The sequence below is a fragment of the Cnephaeus nilssonii genome (genome assembly GCF_951640355.1).
Source record: "Cnephaeus nilssonii genome assembly, chromosome: 2".
Classification (NCBI taxonomy): Eukaryota; Metazoa; Chordata; class Mammalia; order Chiroptera; family Vespertilionidae; genus Cnephaeus; species Cnephaeus nilssonii.
Genome location: NC_137073.1, coordinates 49,258,006 through 49,276,524, shown reverse-complemented (window position 1 = coordinate 49,276,524; position 18,519 = coordinate 49,258,006). Strand labels below are relative to the sequence as shown.

General features: G+C 44.3%; 1 protein-coding gene across 3 annotated transcripts in view; it reads right to left on the bottom strand.

Annotated features, from left to right (window-relative positions):
• The window catches only part of MCC (MCC regulator of WNT signaling pathway), a 378,683-nt gene that overhangs the window by 103,787 nt on the left and 256,377 nt on the right, over positions 1-18,519 (bottom strand). For all 3 annotated transcript variants that reach the window (XM_079784445.1, XM_079784447.1, XM_079784446.1), the window contains one exon: positions 5,278-5,391. In XM_079784445.1, the coding sequence (XP_079640571.1) occupies positions 5,278-5,391 (114 nt within the window). The remainder of the gene's footprint in view (positions 1-5,277; positions 5,392-18,519) is intronic.

Below are 18,519 nucleotides of genomic sequence, written 5' to 3'. Positions count from 1 at the left end.
GCCTCGGAGCATAAATTTACAATGAACCTGTACTTCCAAAACCTGGTAAAGCCTCATTCTAACATAAATCATTTAGCAAGGCACATAGCACAGAAAGCATGGCACAGTCATTTCGTTGTTCTTATTTTTTCTTGCACAAATCTCACCTTTATAAAAGGTATGAGACTGGCAAGTCTGGCTTATTTTTTTTGCATGTTCTCTTTCCTGGGCCCTAGTATCTGAACTGGGAACACATCTCCAGTGAAAGGAACAGAGAGTAATTTTTAAGTATATTTAGTGTAAGAATGCAAACAAGCGAAAGTTAATAGGTGGCACTATGATGTGACTATTAACATTAGGAGTAAAACCAACCATCAAAAACTATTCCACGAGAATGTCTTGACCACAGGTAAGTCAGAGGGAGATGAATCAGTCCCTGACACAGCCCAGGAAAAGTTGTCCATTGCCTTCTTACCATCCTCCACACAAGCTGCTCTGTCTTTTTAGGCTTATATTTTCAGACGTACCTTCCTGGTCACCTTTTAAAATCCAAGACGGTGGTACATGACAGTTTCCAATTAAAAGCATTCATAATTTATTTTCCTTTTTAAAAATAAATCTCATTGGTAAGAACTATTAACAACAGCTGACTTTGCAGGGTTGTAAAGTAGAAAACACAGTCACTTAACACCATTGTATGTTTTCCCCTTTCTCAAAAAACCCCTTTCTCAGGAAACCCCTTATGAAATAAAAGTATTAAAGAAGTTTTAACTCACCAGAGCCCACCACTGGAGAGCTATCTCTCCAGTTGATTTTCTATCACATTTTTATTACTTTTATAATCAAAAGGAAAATATGTGAAGTAAAGTTTCTATCTAAGTGAAAACTGAAAATTTCTGTCTGTACAACATCCCATGTGAGAAAAGGATGCTGGTGGCCCTGCCTGGCTCTGGTCTAAGCTAGTCATTGGCCTTGGGTAAGCAAGTGAATTCTCTGAGTAGCCTGTCAAATGTGAACAAAGATGATCTTAAGTACAAAGGGTCTTTCCATCCGACTCCAACAGCCTCTGATTATGAGACACAAGGTTTCAAAACTTTCCACAGGTCATTCTAGACTGATGACTGTGGCAGCCTGGTTTTTCAGTCTCTCCAAATTCCCGCATCAAAACCGAAAGAGCACCTACACAGCACAATCAACCACTTAGAAACAAGGTACCCCCTTAGCAACAGAACACAAGCAGGTGGAGACGAACCACCACCATCCACAAGACCTGAGTGGTGTCTGTGTGGGCAGAAGCAGAGGGAAGCACTAGTATGGTAGGTCTGAGAACTGGAAAAGCCCAAAAATAACCAAATCAGCATACACAGGAAACTGAGAGGGCCAATTGAAGAACAGCGGCTAAACCCAGGAGGGGCTTTTGCCTGAGCCTAGAGTGAGTGAGTAAGGGACCCACAGCAAGATCTGCAGGGGCTAAAGCAGTTGATCGGAAAGGGCTAAAGCAGCTGATCTCTGCAAACTTTCAAGACTGATCCCAGGCTTCCTCTCCAGGAGGAAAAACTGCAGGGAGTGGGTCAAAATCGAACAGAATGGGGGGAATGGAGACAAAGGAAAGAACAGATCCAGGTAGAAGTAGGTGAGGGGAACAGAGACAGGAAGTATCAGAAAGCAGGCTGCCACATTGTGGACTACATGACAACAGAAGACTTAGCTCTATGAACTTAAAAAAAAAGCCATCATAAGTCCTGCCTCCTAAAAGTTCAAGGAAGCTATTTTTTCACATAAAAATGAAACACAAAAGTACTGAGGTCAAATTCCACACAAAGGTTATAAGAAAGAAGGAGAGAGAGAAAAAAAGAGCAGAATAACATCCCTATAAACCATGAAAGCATGCCACAAAATAGATGAGAGGGAGAAAAAGCCCTATATAATAGCTTACTATTTCAAAATAAGTTAAGAGACTTTCAGGAAATAAAATTACACAAGACACAAAAGAACATAATTCAAAATCAGAAAAACTCAGAAGGTAATAGAACACAGAAAAAACAGAAATAAGAAAAAATGCATTTCAGAAATAAAGACTAAACTAGGAGGCACACAAGTGGGAATAAACAACATATAATACCCCAAGAGAAACAGAAGGTGGAAAATAGGAAGAACAAAGTAAAAGAGAGAAAGATATAAAGGATTTGAAATAGTGACAGATACTGAACACAGGCAAAGAAAACCTCACATACAAATAATAAGCAACCTTGAAGAATAAAAAATCAAAGTAAGGGAACTGAACTAATATTAAACATTTAAAAAAATTTTAAAAACCTTACCAGATTTTAAAAACATTTATTTTAAAATATAATCAAAATAATATACAGCAAACCTGAGAATATCTAACCAGAATGATTAAGATTAAGAATTGCTCTAGTAGCCCTGACAGGTTTGGCTCAGTGGATAGAGCGTCGGCCTGCGGACTCAAGGGTCCCAGGTTCGATTCTGGTCAAGGGCATGTACCTGGGTTGCGGGGCACATACCCAGTAGGGGGTGTGCAGGAGGCAGCTGATCAATGTTTCTCATCGATGTTTCTAACTCTCTATCCCTCTCCCTTCCTCTCTGTAAAAAATCAATAAAATACATATTAAAAAAAAAAGAATTGCTCTAGTAAAATTACTGGACTTAAATAAAAAGAAATGAAATAAAATGCTATGGACATCTAGAATAAGTAAGTGTGTTGTGAGGGAAAAGAAAGTGTATTATTATTAGACTTTGAGAGCAACACTGTCTGCCAAAAGAGAATTAAAAAAACATATTCAAGTAAAGAAAAGATGAGCCAAGGGCCTTCTATTCAGCAAAAATGCCTTTCAAGTATGAAGGGCACCGACACACTGTTATTAACAAGCAAGGTCTTGGAGAAGATTATTTTAATGAGTCCTCCCTGAGGAATCTAAATGCAGAGGAGTGACATCGACCTGGTCAACATGAAACATATAGTTACTTGTTGAGGACTGAAAGGGAGGGAGGACAGGCTGCAATAGTCAGGAGTGTGGATGTAGTACAATGGCAAAAAACTGGGGAAATGAGGAGAGCATAATGACAACATTTTAAAAAATTCTTCTCAGTAATTATATATTTTTTATGGGCATGCTAATATGATCCTGAGCCTGTTTGTATATAATATGGAATAAAACAAATAAGTAATTATGAAATATTCTAATTCAGTCATCCTCTGTAACTTTAAGAACCAGGATTCTCAGTATGAAAAGAAAGAAATAAAGATAAAATACAGAAGAAGCTGAATAAAAGTACTCTGTAGTCTTCTCTGAGTAACTCAGCAAGGTCAATGGTGAAGGGCTGGTGTGGGGCTGCCTGATTCTCAATGTAAGAAGTAAGGGTAAGGCAGAACCAAATGAACTTTTACCTTTGGAAAATATGGAAGTTGAATAGGGCAATTCAATTTTTCCCAATTTGAATAGGAGCAATTAGCATAACTCTTATGGTATTTTATCTTAAAATTTATATATACATATATAGATAGATAACTAAATAAATAATTTCCTGGCTGTCTGTAAAAACAAGGACCAACCTAGAAGCAATAAGCACCCTTAGCACCCAGACTGTGGTCTCGAAATACCATTTTCCTTGAGTGAAATGAGGGCTACTTGGAGAATAGTTTATTCCAAGTTTGGGGCAAAAAATCTACTAGGTGAACCTGGAACAACTATTAGGCTCATGTCAAAAGACTCTGAAACCAACTTGAAGAGGTTCTTACTATAATCTGAGTTTCTGCAAGGAAAATAATTATAATGAATTGAAACCCAAACATGTTTAAATCTATAAATTCATAACAATATTTGAAAAAATAATTAGGTACTTTCAGTAAATCATAGGTAATCAATTCATTATCTTGAAAAATGTTAAATAAATTAGAAGAATGAAGCATTAATTCTGCTTTTTCTCTATGAACTATATCATTGTTTCAATAAATCATGCATGATGGACATTGTCTCTTGAAAGCAGTTAATAACTAAGAAAGAATAACTAGAAAAGAAATGGTCAGAACTAAAATATAATGATTTATAAGTCCTCATGAATCAATGAACTTAGGCACTGAGTGTGAATAGCTGCTAACATTGCTGAAAGCAAGACAACCAGACATTATATGCTGCCCAGTGAAAAAACAAGTACCCTCTAAAGTCATGCCAAGGGTCTGGACATGATCTGACTGAGCCTCTGCATCCAGCTGCTAATTTGCAGGAAATACAGGGGACAGAGGCACGTGTGGAACTGCACTGAGTGTGCAATCATCAGCATCCAGATTGTGGGGAACTATAGGTCAAGTGGTTGGGTTTTAACAGATTAATTATAAGGCAAACAAAGAATAGAGGAAAAACCTGAAGATGAAGAGATTCAATGGAAACAGTTTTTAAATGGACAAGACTAAACTCTACTGTCTATAGACTTTAGTGGAAAACTGTAAAGAAGCAGAAAATCTATAATAATAAAAGGGTAATATGCTAATTAGATCAGACGTCTTCCAGATGTCATTCCAGACGTCCTTCCTGATGAAGCTGGGGCCGGAGGGAAGCCAGCCCGGGTCCCGGGTGCCTGCGGGTGGCCTGAGGGAAGCCAGCCCGGGTCCCGGGTGCCTGCGGGTGGCCCAAGGGAAGCCAGCCTGGATCCCGGGTGCCTGCAGGTGGCTGGAGGAGGGAAACCTGGGTCCCAGGTGCTGGAGGGAAGCTGGTGCTGGCAGCTGGGGGAAGGAAGGCCTACTCTTGCATGAATTTTCATGCATCAGGCCTCTAGTATGATTATAAAAAGTCATGGTAGGAGTCACCTTGGTGGGAGGGAAAGTGGAATTGGATGACTGGCAAGTACTATTTCTTGGCCTGGACAGTGGTTATGAGGATGTTTGCTCATCCTATATAATAAAAGGCCAATATGCAAATTGACCGAATGGTGGAACGACCAGTCACTATGATGCGCAATGACTACGAGGGGACAAACGCTCAACGCAGGAGCTGCCCACAGGGGGAGCGCCACTCAGCCAGAAGCCGGGCTCACAGCTGGCGAGCGCAGTGGTGGTGGCGGGAGCCTCTCCCGCCTCCACAGCAGCACTAAGCCAGCAGCCGGACATCCCCTGAGGGCTCCCAGACTGTGGGAGGGCACAGGCTGGGCTGAGGGACCTCCCTGAGTGCATGAATTTTGTGCACTGGGCCTCTAGTTAAGCTATAATTTGTTTTGTGGGAATGTCTATATCTACATTTTATCTCACAATAAAAAAAGTTAAAAGTCTTTCCAGTCTCTTACCTGTGCCTTGGCCAATTTCTTTTCCAGAAGGTCCCGTTCCCGCTCTGTTTGCTGCAGACGTTTATTAAGCTCCACTATGTCTCCCTTGAGTGATGCCAGGGCTGCCAAGTGGAGCTGCGGCGACAGAAAGAAGGAAGCACAGGTTAGGCCCTTCAGCAGAAACTCATTTCCTTCCTTTCCTTCCCTGTAATTAGAGTGATCATATACTAGTAAAAAATGTTTCATCTCAAACGGGATGCTTTGGGTGCTATTAATCTCAGGGGACAACAGACATAAATCAGATGTCTTATAGGAAGCTGGGTTGTATGAGCACCCTAAATGTAACAGGAGAAAACTGTTGTACGTGAGCAGTGAGACCTAATTTTGGAAGGTCAAATCAGGATGGAGAGCAAAGCTTCTCATTCTAGGGGCTTTCCCTGAGTTCCTCTGCAAGGATGATATTAAGAGCTGGTGTGGGGCTGCCTGATTTTCAACATAAGGATAAGGCGGAACAGAATTAGCTTCTACCTTTGGAAAAAATATGAATGTTGAGTAGGGCAATTCAAATGTTTGTTGCAACTCAATCACCCACATTGCTGTGTGAACAACAGATAGACCAAAGGGCTGAGTTTTTAAACTTTTTAATTTAATTTAATTTATTTCCATCACCATTTATCCCCTCTATGCCCTCTTCCACCTCCACCCACCCCTCCCTCCCCTGGGGGTGAGTTTTAAGAAAAAAATGGGAGAGCTCATTTCTTCAGATGGTCTCCTCCTACAGTTGGCCTGTTAGATTTTTGCCAGCTCATTCTTCCTCAGTGTCCCCCAGCCGGACTAGACTGACCAGATGCTTTTGCACTGGCAGGTCCTCTCAGAGGAGCAGCAACCAGACTCTGATAAATTATGCTGTGAACAGGCCAACCAAGAATTCATCCAGATATCTTTCCCTGGCCAATTCTCTCAGGTTAACCAATTCTCTCAGGTTAACCGGAGCCAGAAAGAATATTCTTCACCAGTGGAACAAGCGGCACCGTGCACTGCCAGGATCTCAAGTGCTCAACTTTCAAGTTCTGAACACGGAGCTCCAGCTGCACGCGCACCTGCCACGCACCTGCCTGCTGGGGCTTCCGGGGCCAATGGACGGGACTGGCCCTAAGATCCATTCAAAACACTAATCCCGGAGCAATGCCACCTTTCAACCTTTGCTGAGTCACCACTTCTCCTCTGTCTTCATCATCAATTCCAGGTGGAGCTCAGCCCATTCCCTAGATGAGTTCCATATTACATTTGGGTGACGGACTAGAATCAACAAATCCTCCCTTTTTAGAATTTTTTTTGTGTATTTTTTTGTAGCTTCTGCCAAGAGGGACTTAAAGTAAGGAGTGAACAAATAAATGTGATCTTTAAAAATGGACGCAGTACAACAGTACATAGTTCAACTCTGAAGATTTTAATTTCAGGTTTAGTAAAATGCCCTTTTCTGCAACCGGCACCATCTACACTGCATGCTGTTGGCTGGCAGGCTTTGGGGAAGGGATGGTGTTATGAGAGAGGGAGAAGATACAGGGCAGACACTGGAACTTCAAAACAGTAATTTATGTTAGATTATAACAGCAATGAAAGTGACTTCACTTAATTGCATCGGGGCTGCAAACCAATAGATCAATAGCCAACGTGAAATCAGGAATACTTGAAATTAAAAAAGGAAATGTCAGGCAATCTGGCGGTATTTGCCTTCTCATGGAGGGCTAGGGCCGCTCCGAAAAGGTCACTTAGGGTTTCACATACAAGGTTCTGTCTGATGAATTCTCAGCACAAATACCACAGTGTTCCCATTGTACAATCTTTTGGAGGCTGTTTTGCTTCCCGTATGGTGGAGTGGAACACAATCCGCTCCCTTTGCAACTGGGGTGACCCTCCGCCTGTGAAATGTCAATCTGAGGATTTTCCTGTTGGACTATTATGCCAGGTCTTGGGAGAAGATTCTCCACGTCACTTCTGGCGAGAAGGATAAACTACACGGAGAGCTGAGATGTTCTTTCAGAAATAAAGGAGTGGGAACGAGGACCCGGACTGTGTCAGCCTGTTTCCTCCCTTACAACATCTCCCCTCCGACTTCTGGGGGGAAGGGTTGCCTGAAGGGGCTGGGGGAAGATTAGGGGGAAAAGATGCCAGAGGAGGCTGTACATGCCTTCGTGAACTGGGCCAGATGGGGAGACACTAGAGGAGTTATTTCCATCACAGTGCACAGCAGAGGGCACCCAGGATGGGCTGCTGCCATGGAGGAGAGCACTGCTCTCCAGATTGGCAGGAAGATCCATAGGATGAGCATTTGGGGCAAGTCCCTTCCCTTCCCTGATGGAAGGGGCCTGTCCATAAAGGGAGAGTAGACCAGTGGTTCTTAACCTTCCTCAGGTCACAGATTCCTTAAGAATCTCATAAATGTGACGGACCTTTCTTCTACAAGAGTATAAATTGGGGGTTCATGCATGTGTTCCACCTCATTATGGCGATAACACACTCTGGAAATACTCATGGACCCCAAATTAAGAAACATCTGGATTTGACGCCAGCTCCGCGATCCCGCATTAAGTTTTGTAGACGGTCTCCTATGCCATAACACAGCGGCTAGTGAGGAAAAGGCCCTTGTACTTGACATCTCCCACTTCCACACCTGCAGGTGAGTATCTGAAACCCAGAGATAACAGCTTACTCAGGGTCCCAGGGATAACTTAACATCAGAGCCAAGGCCACCGTGCCCTTTCCTCACTATATGATAATGTGACAGTAATTTTCAGAGTTTTTCTATGAGAATAAAATTTTTACTTTAAATATTTCCCTCTAATTATTAAAAAAAAATGAAAATGCAATAAAAAAAATAAACCAGAAAGATAACACTCTAAAGTTTAGTGGTGGCCTCTGGGTAGTTTCAAACTATTTTTGGATACTTAATTATTTTCAAAAGAGAAAGAGGCTTTTGTATTAAACAAAAGGGTTGTGATTGTGTTTTCTGCACATACAAGCTGCAGCGGAAAAATTGAAAAGGGTTATTTTCCTTCCTTGCTGCATCTTCCTTCCCATCCACCAGCTTTTTCTGATAGAAGGTAAAACTTTAAAAATGAGGTAGAATACACACATGTCCCTAATGTTACTGACAATTACCCAGCAGAAGCCATAACTACAGAGGATGGGAGAGAGTGGGGAAAAAGTTGGCTCAGAAGTCACAAGACCTGTTGCCTGGAATCGAGCTGACAGGCCCCTCCTTTACCACCTGGCGAGTGGACACAGGTAAGTTAAGTTCCCACCACAAGGTTGCTCCCCACTCCCTGTGAATCTCAGGTCAGCAGCTCTCCTGGTCCCACCTTGCCAATAACTCGGTAATCAAAAGCTGACTAGCCCTCCCTTCTTTCTGGGTCTCATCTGCTCATTCTGCCAGAGCTGGTGGTATCTCTGCAAATTCATAAGCTACAGAGTGTGGGCGGTGCTACAAGTAGTATGATGGGGACCTGTGTAATGTCAAGATAGGCATTAAAAAATAAGTATAAAGTTCTTTCTGGGTAATTTTTAAAAGGAGTGAAAGTGGGTCTAAATCTCAGGAAAGATAAATTTACCAAAATTGACAATATCTATAGTAAGAAAATTACATATAGTATATCATTTGGGGGGGAGATCTAGTTACCTATACTCTGGTTTCTGAAATGGCCTCCAACTTGAGTTAGAGCTTCAGACATATGAACTATGAAGTACCATTACAGGAAGTTGTTTCACTAACCCAAGAGGAAGAAAAATATATCACATTTGGAGTCAGTGCTCGTCTCCTTCCCAACACATTTCTCTCTTCAAGCTCAGGAACAAGACCTTGATTTTTAGCTGGTTATATGGCAGTTCAGCTACAATGTCCCAGTTTTCAGCCTCCCTCGCAGTTGGAGCTAGATGTAGACATGTGACAAAGCTCTGGCCAATAAGATGTAAGCAGAACATTATGTGGGAGTTCTGGGAAAATCTTTTTCAAGGAGGGCCTGCCCTTTTTCTCCTCCTTGCTTGGTATATTAATGTGATGGACTGAGCAGCCATCTTGCTTCATAAAGATGAGGTCATCTTCCAGGGAGCCGAAAGGTGCCTGATTCCCTAACCGTTTTGTAGAGCCACCCTATCGCCTTTGGACTGCCTAACTCCAGCCATCTGTAGCAGGACAGGAGAAACAGACCTCTGTTGTATAGACCAATATTATGTTGAGGTACTCTGGAAAATGAAATTGATTTAATCCTCATTTATAAAGAATCAGATAAGCCTGGGTTCAAATCTCATTTATGCCACTTATTGGTGGATTGTCTTTGGACAGTTTATTTAATTGCTTTGTTACAGGGCTGCCATAAAGTCAAATACGACAGCATCCACAGAGTGACCAGCATGGTGTCTGGAACCAGGTGAGTGTTCCTCTTTTCCAGCCATGTTTTAAGTCAACAGCCTTCTCAGACTAAGCCCCACCCAAGGAGTGAGAGGAACATTTAGATGAATAAGTAACACAGTCCTGTCTTAGAGCCCCTTCCTTCCTGGCGGGTATCACACGGGCCCGAGAGGCGGGAGCTGCTGTGCTGGTTTCTACTGAAGCCCTAAGGCTTATCTTAAGGAGATGACGGGCAAGGCTCTTCATTCTCTGTGAAATTTTAATCCGAGGTCTAAGCAAGGTTGGGATGGGACCGTGACATTTTCTATACAAATTTGGAGCTAGTGCATGAAGGGTATAAACCCGTGCACACCTCATGTCTAGAGACAGAAGCACTGATTCCCTAGGGCCTAGGCTGTTTTCAGCCCTGCTTCACATTTCCAGGTTCCAAACAACCTGGAAATTGGGCTGCGAGATAACTGTCAAAATGGTCGTTATTTTTGGATGAAACATTACTTGTCTAATATTTCATTGTTCAACTGGCTATTAGGACGAGCTCATTTAGCCCCTGACAGATAGTGTCCAGCTGCGTGGGCCCAGGTGAGAAGCTAGCAGTGCCTTTTTGATGGCCTCTCCCGTCGGCTCCTCCTGGGCCACGGGCACAGATGTCTTTCCTGTTACACATTAGCCATGAGACAAAGGGCTTCACACTTTTCAAGCTGCCCTTTTAAGCCAGCAGCTCAGGGACTCTGGTGAGCCCCCAAGAGCGTCACTGTGTATTGTTGGTGATAATGTGCTCCTCCACCTTACTCTGCTAGCAATAAGAACAGCAAACACGTGCTGGCAGTCCTGTTTACTTGGCACTCTCCCGTGCATCACCCCACTGGATCTTCACCTTTAACCCCACAGCTCTGTGGTCTGCAGGGAAGCTATGAATCCCAGTTCGCTGAGGCACAAGTCCTTTCCCCCAGGATCACAGCTGGTGAACGGGACCCAGGACCTGAATCTAGGCTGTCAAACTCAAAGTCCACCAGTTTGCTCATCTTTCTGAGGCTTTGATCTGCTCTTTAACAGCACAGCCTTCAGTGGGACCAATGGCTTCCACAGCCACACCTGAGACAGAGGAACGAGTTCATCCCGAGTCTCCACAGGGCAGCAGGGTGTGATGGCTGAGCCAGCCTTCCCGCTTTGTTGGCAGGCAAGCTCACCCAGGGCAAGTGGTGCTTGTTCTCTTTCTTTCTCCTTTACCTGACCTGGCTACTTGAACGGCACTCCAGTGAGTCATGCCATTCTCTGTCAGGGAACCTCTGTTTCCTCCCAACCAAGCCATTGCCACTCTGTCCTGAATGAGAGCCACTTGCCCTCCAGGTACAGGGGAGACACAATTTTGCTTATGCTTGAGCGGTGACAATGGGTAGTGCCAACTTCTTTCACCACGTGAACTGTTCTCTTTGTTAAAGGGGAAGAAACAAATGCAACTAAACTTTACCAAACACATACTCTTGTTCTTACACTAAGTGCTTCCTACTCTTTACCGAATTCGATCAGCTGAAGAGCCCGGCAGAAGAAAGGCAGTGTCAAAACCCCATGCCAGCCTCTCGGAATATTTTGAGAATTCTAGTCAACTCCATAGTAATAATAAAAATCATAACATTAATAGTGACCATTGGCTTTATGTTTAATGGGTACCAGGCGCTTGGGCTAAGCACATTTCATGCAGTGTCTCATTTAATCCTCACCACAAAGCTGTGAGATAGGTATTATTACCTCCTGACAAATGAGGAAACCAAGGCCCAGAGGATGAATAGGAAATCAGCCGGAGAGCAGAAAACTAATAAACAGTAGAAAAAATATTAATACACACATACTCCGTGCTCTAATCTCTGCTGTGTGCTCACTAGCACTTCCAACTCAACATGCCACAGCTCTCCCATGCTTGTGGGGTATGTGCGTGAGGGCGTGTATGTGGGAAGGATGGAGGATGTGGGGTGGGAGGTCGGCTGTGGGCACTGGCAGGGGTGGGGAAAAGCAGGGCACAGGGGGAGGGAGCAGGGAGAGCCTCTCGTAGCAGTGATGAAGCTGGGGGTTGGCCGTCAGCTCAGCTCAGTGTGTATTTGGGAAGTTCTCTTCAATTTCCTGTGCTTTTTCATCCTTTTAAGAAGGGTCCGTACCAAATGGCCCCACCCTGAGTTCTGTACTTGGGGCTTTGCATACTTTCTTTGCCCACTGGCCCCAGAAAGGGTCTGCGGAAGCTCACCACACGAGGAAGCTTCACTGTGTAGAACTGATCAAAGTTCTTTCCCCTGGAACTGAAAGCACACGACAATCTTACACAATGTTATCACCGCAGAAGAAATCTGAGAACGTCTAGTCCACTTCCCTCGCTATAAAGACATGAAACAGACCCAGAGAAACAAAGCTCATCAAATTCCGATTTCCTCTGCCTCGTCCAGAGGCTCCCACTCTCCCATATGGCACCCGGGAGCTCCAGGGAGTGAATAACTGTATACATCCAGCCCTGTCCTTGGAAGTAGCCACAGGCATCTGCACACGAGAAAACAGCCTCATTCAGCTTCCTCTCCAAGACTCCCTCCAGCCCAGCGGCTCTCATTCAGACACATAAGAACAAAATCCCTGGCAAAAGGGGAGCGGTCCCTGCCAGATGGACACAACCAGGCCTGTCCAGTGGCTTCCAGGACTGGACATTCCTATTTGCTGCCAGAAGTCCTGCTGGGGGCACCTGCTGGGTAGTATTTCAAGAAAGGCTGTTCATAACCTTGAAACCTGAAACTCATTAAATATCATCTACAAGATTGTTCACTGCACGCAAATCACTTTTTGCAGCCCTAGACCAGCTCAGAAAGCAGCAGCTTTTGTCTTTTCCTTTGCCAGTAATTTCACTGAGAGCTCAGCTCTCCCTGATTTACTTTGTAAACCTCCATTAAGTTCAGTTGTTGAACAGCATTCTAGGGTTCCTTCAATATGGGTGGGGTCCCTATAAGAAAAATGGACCCCATCCAAGGGCGCCTGATATGGGTGATGGTGCCAACGTGATCACAAAGCAGCCACACCACCAGCCCTAGGACCCGCCTGAAGCAACTCTTTCCTTACCTCAAATAGATGGCTGGGAGATGACTCCCAAGGAAGGTGGTGACTCTCAAGGATGGGAGGCACCAAGACTGGCTGTTGTGGGATTTGCAGATAACCCTCAATCCCACCCCATCTGCTCCTCTAAAAATAAGTCTGGCTCAATGGTTGTGAGTCAACCTATGAACTAGGAGGTCATGGTTCAATTCCCAGTCAGGGCACATGCCTGGGTTACAGGCTCAATCCCCAGTAGGGAGCATGCAGGAGGCAGCTGATCCATGATTCTCTCTCATCACTGATGCTTCTCTCTCTCTCTTCCCCTCTCCCTTCCTTTCTGAAATCAATAAAAAATATGTATATATTAAAAAATAAAATTAAAATAAATCACATAATTTTACTGGAAATAATAATAGCTAGCACGTGAGTGCTTACTGTGCTAGCTGCTATACAAAGCATGTAACACTTTCTCAATTATTATTCACATAGCCTTATGAACTGGTTACCATTCAACCCCAATTCAAAGAGGTAGGAATTGAAGCTTAGAAGTTCAGTAAATTGTCCAACTAGTAAGTGGCAGACCTAGAACGAAAGCCCGGGTATGTCTAACCCCTGAGCCGGTTCATAACCACTATGCCTCATGCTTTGCAACAGAATATCATAGCACTTCCCAGATCCTTGCAGATACCTGTGAAACCGTTGAGAAGGTAAGGTCTCAGAGGTTCCTTTTACAAGAGAGAAAAGCAGAAATGCAAAATTAGAATGGGGGAAAATGGTATATTTAAAACTTCCAATATTTTGAGAAATAGAAGACCATTCAGCTGCTATCAGGTCCAGGAAGGAATCAAAGAAAAATTAATCTCTAGCTACTTACATAACCTATGAGGGAAAGTTAAAGAGGAAAATGTCGCAGTGGAGGTGAAAAAGCTCTTAATTTTGCTAATTAAACTACATGGGAGGAAAGCTCACTTTAGTTAATAGATCTTAAACAAATAAAAAAAAATCTAAACAGGAGAATATTATATATATTTAAAATTTTACTACACAAATATTATAATACAATAGTTGCTAGTAGGAATAAATAACTTGGTATTTTCCACTAACAAGTAACTTCATACTTTTGATGGTGTTATTTCTAAGGGAAACCAGAATTACATGTGTATACAAGGTTATTTGTAAAGGAACACAGGCAAAATAAAGACACGGCAATAAACCGGCAGCCTCCACTTACATTTCAAGGTGGGTTGCATCCTAATGACATATCATGAAGGAGATGAAGATGTAACAATTAAATCCTGCTAATCAGAGGACATGAATATTTCAGCGTGCACTAACTACTGATGTGATCCCTGAGGCAGAAACTCCCACAGAGAATTACATGAACAGGAGTAAAGAGTTCCTGACAAGGCCGGCATTGTTCATAAATTTTTATATTGATCCAATTCAGCACGTACTGAATTCCTCATTCTAGAGAAACAAAGTACCTTTAATGGTGAAATAGTCAATAAACTCCGCAGATTAGGAAAGGCCATAGTATTTTACAGCAACAGTTTTGAAAAGACCCCCATTCCTCCCCCCTTTTTTATCCACTCAGCCAAACCAGCTAGCCTCCCCCCTTTTTTTAAATTGAATTGAGGACAATGTTTTTTCTTTGGGAAAATGACTAAAAATTTAGATTTGAGTGTGTGTGTGTGTGTATATATATATATATATATATATATACACACATATACATACATATATAAATTTACATGTATTAATATATACATATAAACTTTATATAAAAACTCAAGGCACACATGTTCAGACTTTTCATTAGAGCACAGGATATAGCCAAGTTGTTGCTGATTGAGACACTCAATACAATCGTTAAATGCACTGTCAACTTTTAAAAGATACTTTAACATGCACTATTTCATTTAAAGAAAGTCACTTTAAATGCTTGATGCCATAAACAAGCTCCCATTTCAGTGAGGGCACAGGCAGGCTGGGCTTCTCCGTCCTCACCCAGGGCTGACTGAAGGGCCACGGCACCACTTGCTGGTACATGGCGTCCGAAGCACCAGGAAAGGGTAGGAGGGACACATTTCAAGTCTGCTCAGCACTCTCTCCCATCAGAGCCCTGCTGGCTGCTTCAGAGAACAGTGTGTTTAAGTAGAAGAAACTATCTGAACCTTCTCTCCTTTCCAAACCACCTAAACCAGCCAATACTAATCCCAAGCAGGATCATCTTCTTCCCAGAAAAGGGAGAGCCTGGGAGAGGGAGTGCAGGGAGAGGAACAATGGGGGGAAATCCTTTAGTAAAGGACATAGGTTTTATCACTGTCACAAAACAGAAACACAGACGCCAGTCCCGAGTATCAGTTTAGCCTCGGTGATGTTAAAATTTCCCAGCCTCAGTTTACTTACCTCAGGGATGTTAAAATTTCCCAGCCTCAGTTTACTTACCTCAGGGATGTTAAAATTTCCCAGCCTCAGTTTACTTCCCGTATTGTAATACGGGAACAATAACCACACAGAGTTGTGAAGATTAAGTGAACATACTGCAGGTAAATCACTTACCCACCAGGCTGCCTGGCAGAATGCTGGCCACCAGGACCACTATCATCCTAATTATGATGACCACCATGCCCTGCTTTGTGCTTGCTGAAAAGTGTCAAGGTAAAATTGGGCCTTGGAAGAGTGATGGGTTACTATGCTCTCTCCTTGTTTACAGAAACCTTGATTAAGCAATCAGAAGAATGACTCATCACACTGAGGCCCGGATCACATTCATCATAGTAATCTACGCTTTGCCTTTCAACATGTGCAATTGAATCAGCTGCTCCCTGCCTGCACCCTGGCTGGGCCTGCAGGTAAGCAGGCAAACACGTTAATCCTCAACAGCCTAGAAACTGGAGTAGCCTCAGACCCGGTCTGTAACCCCACCCCCAGCTTACATATCATGAGGTAAGAGAGGATCGAGAACCAAGTGGGACATGTACAGTGATCCCAAAATCAGTTATCATAAAAATGTATCTAAATGGTAAAGCTTACTATAAGCCAGGATCTGCACAAAGATTTGTTCATAATAAAAAAAATGATTAGTCGGGCAAATTGCACGATATGCATAATACACCATGGTGTCAACCAAATAGAGAACTATATATAACAGCTTAACATAGTGATCATAATTTCCCAAATGAATACTCACTCCTCCGTTCCTTCAGGTCAGGTTGCCTTCCCCTCATCCCCACCAACCACCTGGAACAAGTTTTCCTCCCCCGCAACCCCCCTTCTCTATCCTTTTACTCTTTATTTTTTATAACACTTATTACTACTTGACAATATATTATACAGGTTTCTGGTTGATTCATTCCCCCACGAGTCTGTGAGTTCCAAGAAGGCAGGCATGTCAAGAAACTGGGAAAATAGCCAACGAACAAGATGAACTGTGCCTGGCACATGGTCGAACTTCAGACACTATTTGTGGAATGGATAAACTTAGAAAATTAGAAAATTCAGATAAAAGAACTTACATTATCCTTACCCCACCACCTAGAGATCACATCACTAGCAAATGTGTCAGACATTTTTCTCGTGTAAATATACTTAACGTAGCATATGTGAAACAATATGTTTAATATAGTACGCTCTTCTATACTGCAAACTCACCGAATAATTCACTGTATCATCAGCATCCCCTCTAAGTCGTCAACTCTCTACAACAATCCCCTGCCATCCAGTGGCCCCGCAAGAATGCCAATGTCCCTTCTGATGAGCGCTGCCCGCCGTGAATGCTGGCAGCGCACTTCCTGTGTGCCAGGGGCCACGCGATCGCCTCCCGTGGGTTTCCACCGGCTTCTCACAAAGCAAGATGGGCGCTATTATTACCTCAATTCGCAGACAAAGGAACTGAGGCAGAGTAAGTTTTTCTGGGATCTGAAACCCCAAACTCGCCACCTGACTCATCCCATTCGCCATCACCGCATCTCCTTTACTGTGGGTATCCAGGGTCCCGCATCTGCAGATCACAGAGCTGGCGTGGGCCACGGGAGGGAACCGGAGAAGCTAAGATTGCCGATTTGGATGCCGCCCAGCACCGGATGGTTTGTAGCACTCAGCTCCCACGGGAGAAGGCACAGGTATCCGAAGGGAGTTTCGGCGAGGCCCAGTGCGCTGGAGGGCAGAAGCTTCGGCAGGTGAAGGGCAAGAGGAGCTCTGTGGCCAAACTGACCTGTAGAGACCCCGGTCCTGCAGGCGAGCCATCCACTCCCCAAAGCGGGTGTGCCCCGTCCCCCGGCGAGCACCAGCCTGGCCAGGGCCGGGTGAGACTTCACAGTCCCCTGCCAAATCACAACCCAGTCAGAACAGCCATGAAAGCTGTAACGCAAGCCGGTGGCCACAGACTAGAACGAAACACTGCGGCTGAGGCCAGCGTGACAGCATTCCGGCTCTTTCCTGCGAGGAGCCGCGTCTCCCGCCGGGTTTCCTGCCACTTTGCCTCTAGAAACCACAACACAATGTAACGCAGACAGGTGCCTAACAACTCGGCATTATTTCAACGAACAGAGCCCCCCTTCCCCCTTCCCTCTAAGGAACACATTTTATCACACATGCCTTGACAATTTTCTCTCGTGTAAAGTGATTTATTCCCCTTTCCCGCCCCCTCCATCTCACAGGCTAATTCTGAAATTAATGAAGTACGGGGGGGGGGGGGGCGGGGGGGTTGGTTGGTTGGTTGGTGTCGTGGCAGAACTCACTGACCGCAGAAGGGGAGCTGAGGACAACACGAGGTCGCCACCTGCGTGCTGCCCTGGGACTCTTCTCTACCACCCTCTTCCCGCGGAGGGAAGCGGAGGGAAGTGTAAAGAGGAGGCCACACCGGTGGGCTGAGGGGAGGAATGTTCCTCTGGGTGCATGTTGGATCAGTTGCTTCAGACTTTCTCTAAATGGAAGGAGCTCCCGTGGGGAGGCACCATCTTCCAGCCCGTACGTGTGGCTCCCAACAAACACACGCGTGGTCCCCGACAGGGCCAGTGCTGCGCGCTGCTCGGGCAGGCGGGGAGCTTTGGGGCAATCACCAGCAGCGGTGGAGACGGCACTGCCCCTTCCCACCACACAGGTTCGTGTGCAAATTAAACTGCTCCCGGGCTTAGAAGGGTGGGCCGAGCTGCACCTCTTCCCAAGCCCACGAAGGCAGGCCGCATCCTTAGTTCAAACATAACACAGCAGGAGAGGTGACAGCTAGTGCTCGAGTCCCTCGCAATGGCCACCCCCGCCCCAACACCCCTTTTCTCTGCCTCCTTGTAGACACACCACTGGAACGCAAACAGAAAAATTCCCTCAAGCCGCCTTATTTTGTTTCCTGAAAGCAGAAAGGCAGGGAGCAGAAAATGTCTTCAAGATTTCTGTCAAAGAATAAACCATTTCCAACATAAAGATGTCAAAGGAAAGCCTAAATCCAGCAGCAACTAGAAATACTGCAGTTTCAATAATACAAAAACCCAAATTCCCCCAAACTATGAAAGCTAAGCTTCACGGCTAAAGAAGTTGTTCCTGTCAATCACTAGGCATAGAAGCAAACACAGAGGCAGAAAACAACGGCATTCAGATTCAGTTTCCGTAGAGTGAGCTGCCCTGTGAGGTCAAAATTCTGAAATGCTAACGATGAAACAGTGCTGGTGATATTACAGTTCAAATGCAAGTGCCATTCTGAGGTGGATTAGCAGGGTTATGAGATCCAAAGACTCCGTGAGACAGTCTTCCCATCAGTTTCAATCCAGAGCATCATTTATCAAGAAGACGGAGCT